Source organism: Photinus pyralis, unplaced genomic scaffold (assembly GCF_008802855.1).
Source record: "Photinus pyralis isolate 1611_PpyrPB1 unplaced genomic scaffold, Ppyr1.3 Ppyr1.4_LG2, whole genome shotgun sequence".
Taxonomy (NCBI): Eukaryota; Metazoa; Arthropoda; class Insecta; order Coleoptera; family Lampyridae; genus Photinus; species Photinus pyralis.
This window is the reverse complement of record NW_022170403.1, coordinates 17,750,592-17,764,082: the sequence shown is the minus strand read 5'-3', so window position 1 is coordinate 17,764,082 and position 13,491 is coordinate 17,750,592. Positions and strand designations below refer to the sequence as shown.

At 35.8% G+C, this 13,491-nt stretch overlaps 2 protein-coding genes across 2 annotated transcripts in view; one reads left to right on the top strand and one right to left on the bottom strand.

Annotated features, from left to right (window-relative positions):
• The window catches only part of LOC116163185, a 49,219-nt gene that overhangs the window by 16,187 nt on the left and 19,541 nt on the right, over nt 1–13,491 (top strand). The window contains exon 4 of the mRNA XM_031477034.1: nt 9,277–9,337. Within this exon, the coding sequence (XP_031332894.1) occupies nt 9,277–9,337 (61 nt within the window). The remainder of the gene's footprint in view (nt 1–9,276; nt 9,338–13,491) is intronic.
• Nucleotides 1–13,491, bottom strand: part of LOC116163184 (RNA-binding protein Musashi homolog 2-like) — a 32,512-nt gene that overhangs the window by 7,110 nt on the left and 11,911 nt on the right. The gene's annotated exons all lie outside the window — the stretch shown is intronic.

Below are 13,491 nucleotides of genomic sequence, written 5' to 3'. Positions count from 1 at the left end.
CAAAATAAGCGAACGAAATTCACATTTGCGAAACGCTTCACTATTGGACGAATGAAAGTGACGTCAAATGCCACGCGATCGCATTTATTGTGTCAATATTCATAAGTCCAGTCAAATTACAGTTTGGGCAGATTGGGCTGAGTGTTGTCATTTCACTCAACGAAATCAAGTGTACTATATGTAAAAAGATCCGCTGAATCCGAAAATCATAGTCCCTCTAGCCGAAAACTCCCGGAATATATTGTTATGTATAAACAAAAACGAAGAAAAAATGCAAAATGTCGTTTCTTATCGCATTTGACTTCAATTACCTCGTTAACTATTGCTCCAATAGTACAGGCGGTAAGCGCATCGCACTATTTCACTCCCATCTGCAATATGGTGTTATGTTGTGGGGTAATTCATCTAAAGTATATAAAGTTTTTATTCTTAAAAAAAAAGTAATTCGCATGATGGTAGGTGCTGAATATCGTGCGCACTGTCAACCCTACTTTAAGCAATTGCGCATTATGCCATTACCATCCATATTCATTTTCGTGACACTGTTGGAAATTCATAAAAATAAAGCTAATTTTGTTACAAACGACCTTGCTCACTCTTACAATACCCGTGGAGCAAAAAATATTAGGACACCATATTGCAGATTAGAGATATAAAAAAAAATAGTCTACGTGTAGAGTTTTACAATATTCTTCCCGAATCTACAAAAGCGCTTAACTACATTAATTTTAAAAAGAATGTTAAGAAGCACATGCTTGAACATTGTTTCTACTTCGTGCGCGAATACTTAAACACTAAGATGACTGTTTGTTCCTAGATGTTAGATGTTTTACCTTTAGTTAGTCACATATTATATTGTTTGGTCCATCGGTAATTTTATTGTGTATTTTATATTATGTTTGTATGTAGAACTGGATGTGTCGTAAACCAGATGGTATAGCATGACGAATAAATATTATTATTATTATTCATTTGGGGGGGGGGGGGGGGGGAAAGCTGGACTTTGTTGAAATGTCTCAGATTAGGTGTCCCGAATAACGGACTAAAAGTCCAGACCCCCAACTGCGCCGCTCGTCGAGCTGTGGCACGTTTTTGTCCCCCGAATTAACCGAAATCAGTTTTTCATAAGCTATCGTGTAGGAAATTTTATGAGTAACATTTTTTGTTTCAAAAATTTTTCTCTAAGCCTGCTACATTTCGAGATATTAACGAAAAATTGATTTCGGTGATTTCGGGGGGCAAAAACGTGCCACAGCTCGACGAGCGGCGCAGTTGGGGGTCTGGACTTTTAGTCCGTTATTCGGGACATAACCTGAGACATTTCAACAAAGTCCAGCGTTCCCTCCCAAAATTTTCAGATTGACGTTTTTTGTGTACTTATCGCCTGTGCTACTAAGGGAAAAAATGAAGAGAAACGAATTTGTTTAGAATTGAATTTTCTATAAGATACATTTTCAAATGTTATTGTTTTTATGGAAAAATATATAAAAGTAATCCCGAAGATTATTGACTGGTTATTACTAAGTAAATTCACCCGATCTTTTTGAAAATCCGTATTTGGCCACTTCTTTTGATAACAAAACAATATTGTTTTGTCATATGTCAAACCCGATCACCGTAGATTTTAATAACCAGATTTACAGAACGATACTTGGTCTTTTAAACTGGGTAACTACCAGAGCGTTCTAAATTTGTTTACAGATGGTGGAATCCTAATACAACCATTTCCAAAAATTGTCCCGATGATTCTTGCAAATTGATGGACTGTGGAATTTTTTTAGTTAACAAATGGCCCGAAATATAACAAGGAAGGTAACTCTATAATAGGCCCTCCTTGGCGCTCTGATTAATCAAAATCATTCATTTTGGTAAAATAGAAGCATAAAAAAGCTCACGCTTTAAAGAATCGTTTGATGCGACTCGATTTGCAAAATCATTTTTGGTTGTGTCGAAAACAAGTCCGAAGTCACAAGCTGATTTCTCGTGAACTCGGATTTGGACGTATTTTTTTTAATGTAGGTCCTTCCGAGAGCTTTCTATTCGCCTAGTATAGATTTACATTTCTTGTGGTATTTTGGAAATTATTCCATTTGTTAACTAAGAAAATTCTTCGGATTTTGAAAACAAAATGCACAGTCCGTCGATTTGCAAGAATCAACGGCACAATTGTTGAAAAAGATTGTTTTAAGGTTCACTAACTGTACAAAAATTGAGAACGCTCTGGTCTGAATAGCTATTACAACTGAAAATCTGTATAAATAAATGAACACTTAAATACTGGTTGTGGCTTGTGATGTCATCCAAGGCCCGCTGAAAATGCGGCGGCGTTCAAACCCATCGAATAAAGTCAATATTGTAAATATTACTTTTCAAGTTAAATCGAATTGTTCTAACAGTGTAAACACTTGTTACTATGTTAGTACGATGTAAAAAAAGCGATTAAAAAATTCAAAAAATTACATGCATATTCCCTATTACTGGTAAAGTCCCACTATGCGTCTAAAACACATCCGTTGCCGTATTTCGCCTAGGTCTAGGCGTTTAGCTAAAAAAAATGGAACTACTATTTGATAACTTCCTAAACAAATTTCTTGAAGAATCTTCATAGAATGAAAAATGTTTTAGAAATAAAAAAGTATAATGAAAGACAAATGTTACAATGCGACTTGTTGTAATACGACTAACAGATAGGAGTACATATCCTTCTTTAAAAAACTCATGTCACTGGTCGAAAACTCATGTCACTGGTCGCTTTTCGAATTTTGCGATTGGTTAGTTTGAACGATCTCGAACGATATCAGACGAACCGCGTTGATTTTACAAGTTCAAGTTCAATTTAACAAACAAGTGCAGTGCAGTCGCCAGTCAGTGGTTTATTTACGAGTGCAGTGCTGCACAATACTGCGCACAACCTTAAACCTTCTGTTTTTGAATGTCAATCATCGTTCATTCAGCTTAGATCACACCTTGAATATCATGTTAATTGTACCATAACAAATTCGGGATCTGCCACATTATGATATTACAGGAATGGGCTACGCAGTTTCAAAGAAACGTGCATCTTTCACCTGCCTATGATATGATTAAGATCAAGGTCAAGTTCGTAGAACCTAGAACACTGTTTTCATTCATTCGCACATTTCGTCGAAACGACAACGCACTTTGCTTTTAGACGAACTACATTTTACATCATCTTTCGTTAAGGTTGGTTGAGCAAAAACCTATTTATTCACAAATTTCGTGAGGCGGCATGACATTTTGATTTCATGGGAGGGAAATTTACAGCTTAGCCTCGAGCTTAGCTTTCTTCTGTTAAGATCGAGCTCAAGTTGGTAGAGCGAAATCCGAATTTCTTCACAATTTTTGTGGGGTATAACACTTTAATTTCATGGGAGGGAACTAAATTTTATGGCATTTTTTAAATTAAATTGGAGGTTAAGTGGTAGAGCAAAATCTTCATTCATTCACAAATTTCGTCGGAAAAAACGGCTGGACACTTTCACTTCATGGGAAGGAACTAAATTTTACACCAACTTTCTTTAATTAAACTCGAGATTAAGTTGGTAGAGCAAAATCCTTATTTATGATTAAGTTGGTAGAGCAAAATCCTCTTTTCTTCACGGGAAAATTGGCATTACATTTTGATTTCATGGGAGAGCACTAAATTTTATGCCATTTTTCTTTGAATATTGGAGGTTAGGTAAGTGGGAGAGCAAAATTTTCATTTATTCACAAATTTCGTTCGAAAAAGAACAGGACACTTTCATTTCATTGGAAGGAACTAAATTTTTTGTATTTCTCTTTGATTAAATTGTATGCTCGATTGTATGTGTTGTTAATAAGTGGTAGAGAAAAACTTCATTTATTCATCCTCAATTATTCATAAATTGCGTGGGAAAATCGACAAAACATTTTGATTTCACGGAAGGGAACTAAATTTTATCGCATTTTTCTTTGATTAAATTGGAGGTTAAGTGCTAGAGCAAAATCTTCATTTATTCATCCTCATTTATTTATAAATTTCGTGGGAAAAACGCCAGAACATTTTGATTTCATGGGAAGGAACCAAATTTTATGCCACTTCACTTTGATTAAATTCGAGGTTCAGTGGTAGAGCAAAATCTTCATTTTTTCACAAATTTCGTCGGAAAAACGGCAGCACACTTTTACGTCATGGGAAGGAACTAAATTTTACAACAACTTTCTTTTATTAAGGTTGAGATTAAGTTGGTAGATCAAAATCCTCATTTACGATTAAGTTGGTAGAGCGAAATCCTCATTTTTTCACAAAATTTGTGGGAAAATCGGCAGTACATTTTGATTTCATTGGAGGGAACTAAATTTTATGCCAGTTTTCTTTGAGTAAATTGGAGGTTAAGTGGTAAAGCAAAATTTTCATTTGTTCACAAATTTTGTCAAAGAAATGACCGAACACTTTCATTTCATGGGAAGGAACTAAATTGTTTGTTATTTTTCTTTGATTAAATTGGAGGTTCAGTGGTAGAGCAAAATCATCATTTATTCATCCTCATTTATTCACAAATTTCGTGGAAAAATTGGCAAGGCACTTTGATTTCATGGGAGGGAACTAAATTTTATGGCATTTTTCTTTGTTGAAATTGGAGGATGTTCACAAATTTCGTGGGAAAAACGACGGAACATTTTGATTTGATGGGGAGAACTAAAGGAACTAAATTTTATGCCATATCACTGATTAAATTTGAGGTTAAGTGGTAGAGCAAAATCATCATTCATTCACAAATTTCGTCGTAAAAAAACGGCAGGGCGTTTTGACTTCATGGGAAGAAGATAAATTTTATGCCACTTCACTTTGATTAAATTCGAGGTTAAGTGGTAGAGCAAAATCTTCATTTTTTCACAAATTTCGTCGGAAAAACGGCAGGACACTTTTACGTCATGGGAAGGAACTAAATTGTTGGTTATTTCTCTTTGATTAAATTGGAGATTAAGTGGTAGAGCAAAATCTTCATTTATTCATCCTCATTTATTCACAAATAATAATAATAATAATAACTGCAATATCTCCACCAAAAACCCAAGCAACCACACAAATACAACTTCAAGAACCAAGAAACACCATAAATACAAGTAACGCAACATGTACTACAAAGACAGGTCCACCCAATAAAGTTACACGCGCTAGCACAGTTAAAAAACACATAACTCCTTCTTCACAGAAACACACCACGTTATCACAACCCACTCGTACCTACTCAATCCAAATGCAAAAACCTAAACAGCACTACTAGCTCACAATAGTATATTAAGATACAAGTGTATAATCAAGTCTTTAAAGCACGCGCAACGAGTTTAAGGGCACGACGCAAAGCGGAGTGCCTTTAACGTTGCAAGTGCTTTAAAAACCAATTATACACGTGTATCTTATAGTATTTTTTATTATACTTGCAGTATAATTTAAAAATAGAAAATTCAATGAAATCATATTGACGTTATACTCGAATACATGTCTAATTAAGTGGGCTGGGTGTTCGTAATTTCACGATTGCCATGGAAATGTCACTTGACGTTTGCTTATAAAAATCATAGTCTTTTGAATTAAACGATTTCCGTTGAAAAAGATAATACACCGCCCATTAAATCGATTGTTGTAAAATCTAAACAAACATTGGTTGGTGTAAAATCCAACTCCAGTAAAGCCTATTATAAAGAATATGAAAAGTTGTTTCCATGGATGAATAGGAATTTACTTACGAATACAGTCTTAAATGCATCCATAATGCTAGCATATATGAAGGAAATGTCAAAGGTATTTACATCTTCTATATTTTGGTGCATTCATTCAAAACTTTAAAGCAATGCTGCGATTAAAAAGTGGAACAGATTTGGAAGCATACCCTAAATTACGCGCCTTTGTGAAAGCTTCAACCAAAGGATAGGTACAAAAGCCAAAGAAATGTTCTGCATTTACAGAAAGCGACCTAAGAGGATTTTTTATTTCATCCAGATGACAGTTTCAAAAGTCACTTGAAGTATCGTTACTTAGCAACTTTAAAGCACGTGTGTTTTAAAGGCCCTTTTTCGCACGCATTTGAGTGTTTAAAACGGAGATTGTGATTCAGGTATAATAAAAAATACTATAATATCTCCATCAATAACCCAAGCAACAACACAAATACAACTTCAAGAACAAAGAAACACCATAAAGACAAGTAACGCAACATGCACTACAGACAGGTTCACCCAATAAAGTTACAGGCCCGAGCACAGTTAAAAAACACAATAGGTACTCCTTCTCAGAAACAAACCACGTTATCACAACCCGCTCGTATTCAACCTAAACGCAAATCCAAAAAAACACTTACACAGTAAACTCTATTTAATAAAATTACAGGAATTATTATAATGATTTTGTTTATTTTGTTTTGTTTTCCTCTTTCCTGATAGCGTTGGCTATTGTGCCCATCAATAGCTATGTTGGTAAGTATGAATTACATACTATCCCTAGATTTCCAATGTGCGTGTGTGAATTTCTATTGTAATTTTTATTGTATATTTTTTTTAGAACCCTACATAACTTCACCACACTAATCGTTACTTGATTTTAATCCGTGCGATTAGTTAACTAAGCTAGACCTGAGTTCTCACAAGAAACACCGACCATAATAATAATGCCTTTATTGGCCTACACCATTTTTTGAGATATCCTTCTACGTGACGATCTACTCAAAGGGCGGAGTTCAGGTTGTAATAAAAATGTTATTACTTCCTGCTCTTCCAATCAACCCATTGAGAAAATTGAGAAAATCGGCAAGGCACTTTGATTACATGGGAGGGAACTAAATTTTATGGCATTTTTCTTTGATTAAATTGGAGGTTAAGTGGAAGAGCAAAATTTTCATTTGTTCACAAATTTCGTGGTAAAAACGACATAACATTTTGATTTCATGGAGAGGAACTAAAGGAACTAAATTTTATACCATATCACTTTGATTAAATTTGAGGTTACGTGGTAGAGCAAAATCTTCATTCATTCATTAATTTCGTCGGAAAAAATGGACAGGGCGTTTTGACTTCATGGGAAGAAACTAAATTTTATGCCACTTCACTTTGATTAAATTCGAGGTTAAGTGGTAGAGCAAAATCTTCATTCATTAATAAATTTCGTCGGAAAAACTGCAGGACACTTTGATTGACATATCTACAAACTTTAATTCACAAGCCTTTTTGTATAGCGTCTTTTGAAGTAAATTTTGTCTATTTTTTGTAGAAAGAAGTTTAAAATATTAAACCGGTAATAGCCTACATTACATTCTCATGAGCTAATCCAGCCCATAATCTGCTGTCCATGCAAATTTGTATAGACACCTACCAGATTACTTTTATTTTGTTTAGATTTTATGAAAAGAAACATTTATAATACATCTTGAGGGGTTTTAAGAGCAATTTACGAAATTAATTTATATTTAGCTTCTCTACGTTAAATCAACAAATTTGTTTATAATGCGTCTGAGCAATTATTGATGCATGAATGTTCGTGCAGTGTACCTAAATACCTACTACTTTCACGCAACCGTTGAAGCATTTAGTGCCACAAGCAATTTTTACTTTACATGAGTACTGTGCATATAATTCCATGTTGATACAACCTTCACCGTCTAATATTGTGAGTGCTAAAATGTATAACCAGTTATCTATGTAATTAGAAGACAACTTGGCAAGACGAGCAGGCGTAGCCTGCGGAGTCGCGCTAGTTACCATAAAACATTGCTGTATATAGCACTATGGATTTTCTTGTATCTTTTCTAATATCGTTTCTGATACAAGAAAAATTGTAGTGTAATACAGCAAAGAGTTTCTTGTCCAAGAAATTGGACAAGAACTTGTGTTTGTCCAGGGTACAAGAAATACCTACGGCAATTTCTGCGCAAAAGTTTTTTGACGGAAATACAATACAACCAAACAAACTCTCGATGATATCGGTCAGTCGGTCCGTCTGTACTCATTTCCGGCTAAACGACTGAACCGATTGGAACCAAATTCGGTACACATATTATACATAAAGAAAGAGTTGAAAATTCTTTGGGACCAACGCGCATACGCAGGTGCTATCTGCGCTAGCCCCAGCAAATTTTTAAAATTTCATTTAACAGTAATGATGAGCGTTACATCAAAATTATTTTCTCACACAAATAACCGGGTCTTAAATCCGATTGTACTAATTGGTACTAACTTAAGTTCTGAATTTTGTCAATTCAACTGTATTTACTACAATTCCGTCTTAATAATATTTAATATTGTTGTTAGGTCCCGTCGATTTTTTAGCACCCGCGGGTATGCAAATAAAGGTGTGCCGTGTGACATCCAAACTTTAATAATATTAATAACGCGGTTAATATAAGCAGCATTTTACTTTGGCATTGACAAATATTATAATATTGCAGATTTCTTACTGCAATTACTATATTAGTTGAACCTATGTGGATTTGGTAAAAAAAGTTCACTAAGCATTCATACTTCCGAAAGTTTCTTGTCGTTACGTTCAATATCTAAAAAAAACAAATGTTGATCTTTGAACAGTCTGTACAGGCGCTACACATGCTGCATCGTTGTATGTTAATATCATTATATGTAAGGCAAATGAGTTGTAGTGTGTAGTCATTTTTAAATTTGAAAGATAGGAACCCTGACAATGACTTCCGTATCTTATAAGCGCAGGCACGCTCAGACATATGGAGCGATCAGGAATTCAATCAGGGAAAAAAATCCGACATGACCGACTGATGCGGAAAGGGAAACACTTCCTATTCAAATGAATGCCAGTAAAATTCGCCACAATGAAAATCGATTGTGAGCCGACGACGGTATGCCGAAAGATAAAACAACTGCAAATACTTTACAAACTTCGCTTAGGAAACCGCAAGCTGGCAAAAAATGCACATTTTGTAAACCCGTTTTGTACTTCAAATGTAGGAAAAAGTTAATATGGGCTAACCGCTAACAAAAAGACTTTGCCAATAGGTCCCTTCTCAAAGTTGTGTGATTACAATATTTCATTACTATAGGTACATACACATTAAAACTAGGTTGGTTTACGTTAATAATGAGCAATCGAAAGCTTCCGAACCAATTGCAGCTAGGCTACATTTATACAGCTTCGTGTCTGATGTACGCTAGGATTTCGGAGCGGATTAACTTGAGGTCACGAATGGCGATCGGTCTGCGGATTAATCTAAATCGACAATAATAGAGATATTTGCTCAAATCTGCAATTAGTATATCGAGTATATGTTTCAGGTACAAGGGACAAAGAGAAGATCGTTATCCACAAGTTTTGAGACAGCCGTATGTCCATAAGGTAAGAGAGTACGATCAATAGCTTTCCCCTTCATGTGTAGATATACATTAGTGATGTGGGGTGCGGCCGGCGGCGGCGCAGACGTTACCATGGCGGCGGTTGAGCAAGGGGTAGCTCAACTCCCCCTCGACACAGTCAGTGCCCGTGCCGCGAGTCGCCGTTATGTCTCGGTTTGGCTGTGATATTGTCCTGTCACAGCAGTACTGGTTCGAGATACTGCTGCCTCGGGACATGACCATAGCCTAACCTTTATCTTCTCAAAAATGTATGTGAGTGTCGGTAGGTGTTGTTGGACGGCAGGACTTTTTTCCATTGTTCGTTTACATCAACTCTCCATGGCGTTTACATATAAGTGTCTGTTTCGAAAGCATGTAGCTTAATTTAGTGATTTACTGTTCACTGTTGGCAATTATATTAGAAGTATTTCTTAGTTAATGAATTGTAGTTAACGCCCACAGTAAATACAGGTGTTATAGGGTGGTTCTATATTTATTATACATTAGACCGTAGTTGCTAGATGTAAGAATATCTGTACAAATTATATCGATTGCATTGTAGTGCCTTTTTTACAAATTTAATTCACGTAACGCACCTTTCCCGCACATTAGTTTACTCACATGCAAAATGAAAGAGCTTTAAATGTTCAACAAGTAGGGTAGTATTTGCACACCATTTTCTGTAAGCATCAATGTTGCTAATTGCATAAAACAATAATCGTATATAAAATTCTATAAAGAATATGGGAGTGGACTGCCGGTCAATACGGTATATCTTACGAGTTCTTTGATACGCCGTCGCGACGCTAGGCGCCGTAACTGCTGTGGCCCTCTTCGGGAATTGTGTCAAACTATACGATAATGACGCAAACTCAGGAAAACAAATATGCAAAAGGGGTGGATTCCAAATAATTGATCCGATGTTGCCAAAATGAAATGCGGATATGAAATTACTTTAGAGATTTTAGTCAAAATTAGTAGATTGCATGTATGTATCCGTTGTTTGTATAATTATTCTCAAAAATGAAATAATAACGTTAGTAGAAAAGATTTCGCGTTTAATAGACCCATAGCAAAAAGCTTTTAAGTTAGTTTAGATTCAATAACGAAAGATATCTCCAAAGTGGGTAGGTAATACTAAAATTATGTTCGATTTGGCATTCCTTCAACTGCAATTTTCAACACAGAAATTAATGTTGATCTTTTTATACGTGTGCTTAAACAATAGCGACTAATCCAACGGCATTATGACAAATTTTAATAATTAGAACGTTTATACCTACTAAAGAATTGAAATTAAAATTCAAGTCAAACAATCGATTAAATTGGCGTCGGCGCATTGATTACATTTGAAATTTCGGTTCAAAGTAACAATGACCTTTTATTTGATAGGGATGCAGTGTTTTCGTTGAAAGATAGTGTACATACTTTACGAAAAAAAAGTCTTTGAAATCCCAGTCACTAGACCTTTCCACTGGAGATATTAGTACTTTCAAGTCAGCAGGAGCCGACAAATAAGGCCTTTGCCTTTCAAAAGGTGATGTAGCAGTAATGTTTAATATGTTGTTGACATCTGGGTAAAAAACCATGTCTTCGACCTTAGAGGAAGACCGCTTGCGCGGCCAACTTGGATGAAAGGTACAAAAAATTGTTTTTTCCCAAATAACTCCGCAGTGGTTGATCTTACGAAAAAAGGGTTGACATGAAAGTTAAAGAAGACATAATTTCTCAAATTTTTTGCAATAAACGTTTTTGGAAAACTCCCTGTTTTCGACGGTAATTTTACTTTTTTTATGTTTTTCCCAAACCACAATATAGACCGTCTAATTTGGATGCTGAAAATGGAACAGAATGTGTTGAACAAGCGGAAGAAGATGCTTATGTGCTGATTATCAGGACAGCGATTTACTTGTGCTTAACAGACTTATCTGCTTGTTTTGCTGTCAGAACTAGCAGCATCTCAATGTAACATCTACTTTCGCAAACCACGAAGAGGCAGAAACGCTGAAAGATTATTTTCCGCTAATAGTTTATGAAGAAGTGGTTGAGAACATTTTCTCCATGCGGCACGACATCGTCGACCTTCGACCAAGGAAAAATAAAATTTTGTTTGATACTCTAGAAAATAGCAGGACATGGAAGAGAACACCTTCATAGAAGTCCGCCACCATCGTTTCGCCCAATCGTCAGCAAAAATTAAATTCAATCTTGCTTCGTCTTTGCCACCAACGAAAGACAATTTGCGGTATCATGCGTTCGAGACATACCACCAACTCACATCTGGTATGGAATCGAAAAAAAAACACGAAGACTGGGACTGGAAACTTGGTAGCAATGGGCTTGTTCCACTCTCAATGATAGAGCAACCAGCACCAGCCAATTTACTTAAATTGATGTCATGTATTGTGGTTGCAGGAAGTCTGAGTTGAGATGGTAGTTATGTGCGGCTTCTGAAGTGGTCCGTCATGCGAAAATGTGGCTCGACTCGATAGTGAGGATGAAGATTACGAAGACTTAGCAGTGGAAGAACAATGCATTATCAGAAGCATCAATCAAGATGTCAACATAAACTGGCCAGGACTATTAAAGAAAGGAAAACGCTGATAAATGATAATAGGTATTTGTATAATCGCGTGGTTCAAGCGTAATTTCACGACGTTATGGATTAGGTTTTTCAGCGATATCACAACAAAGTAAACGCACCACATTTTGTACCTCAAGGTGGTGTGGGAATGAATACACTTTGAATTTACAACATTGTTATAACTATAATAAATAGCGAGAAACATTTAAAATAAATCTCTATAATTGGGAATTTTGCAATTTTTTGGAGAAAAATATCGATATTTCTGCAGATAGGTATAACTCCTAGCATACTATGCGATCAAAAATGAGTTGCTGTCCAGTCACTTTTGGAATTTTTGTTTACACCGGAAATCGGATTTGACTTGAACTTCCAAAGACGACTCGACAGGAACTCATTTTTGATCGCCCTTTATTAGAAGTACAAAATAAGTGTATTACAAAAAATGAGTAATTTTGTGCTTTTATTTGCACCTTGTTTTCGCAAGATCAACCGCTACGGAGTTGTTTTGAAATAGTTATTTATATAAAAAGCGCGCGAAGTTCAATTTGCTATTCAGGTTCAACTTTGACACGTGCGCGAAATACTTTTTTTCACTGTTGACGGTTTTTCGCATGTTGTCAACAGCAACGTTACTCATTAATCAACCGTTTAAAAATCTAGTAGGTACTTTGTGTTTAGGAATTTGTCAGAAAATGAGAGGATTTTTTGACCTATTTTAGGTAGATTTCTCTCTGCCTATTGTAATGGTACCACTATATTTATAGGTTTACAAAGATCACTTCCAAGAAACTTTCGTCATTATGAACCGATTTCGACCAAAAAAAAGTTGGTGTAACGCGTCAATATCTCGGTTAAGTGCGTGAATTAGCAAAATTCCACCATATTGAAAAAAAATGGCGGACACTTTTGTATGTTAATGCGGTTAAAGAAATCTACCTAGGTACATCTCATTGGCCGAGCCGAAAGTATTTTTTGTACCTTTCATCCAAGATGACAGCGCGAGCGGTCTTCCTCCAAAGTCGAAAACATTGTTTCTATCCCTAGCAACAGACGTGAGTAACATTAAAAAATTACTACTACACCCAGCTTTTGTAGAACAAAAATCTCTACTGACTGAACTACTAAGCTGCACTTATCATTATACTAGAGCTAGACATAAAGTTCATTGAAAATTGATTTAAGTCGAAAAGTGTTACTAATGCCCGTTTGCACCGACAATGTTAAGTGGAGCCTTAGGTTAAGAGTTGCTGAAAATCCATTGTCTCAATAATCATTGTCATGGATTTTAAGCTACGCTTAAGCTAAGCTCCACTTAAATTTGTCGGTGCAAACGGCCATAAAAGAATTGAACACATAGTTAATTCATAAGATTTCCAAAAAAGTATTAATCTTGTCTGTCACAGTATATAATAGACGAAGAGCCGAGCCTAAAAAGTCTCTAAATTTACTATGTCTAGTTTTTGTATAGGGCATTGCAGTGGTTGTGTACACAACCTACTGCGGTCAGTCACACGAAACTTAGCAACAGGCGTCTCAGGTACGCATCGAGGCACACGGAGCTGTCGACCGCA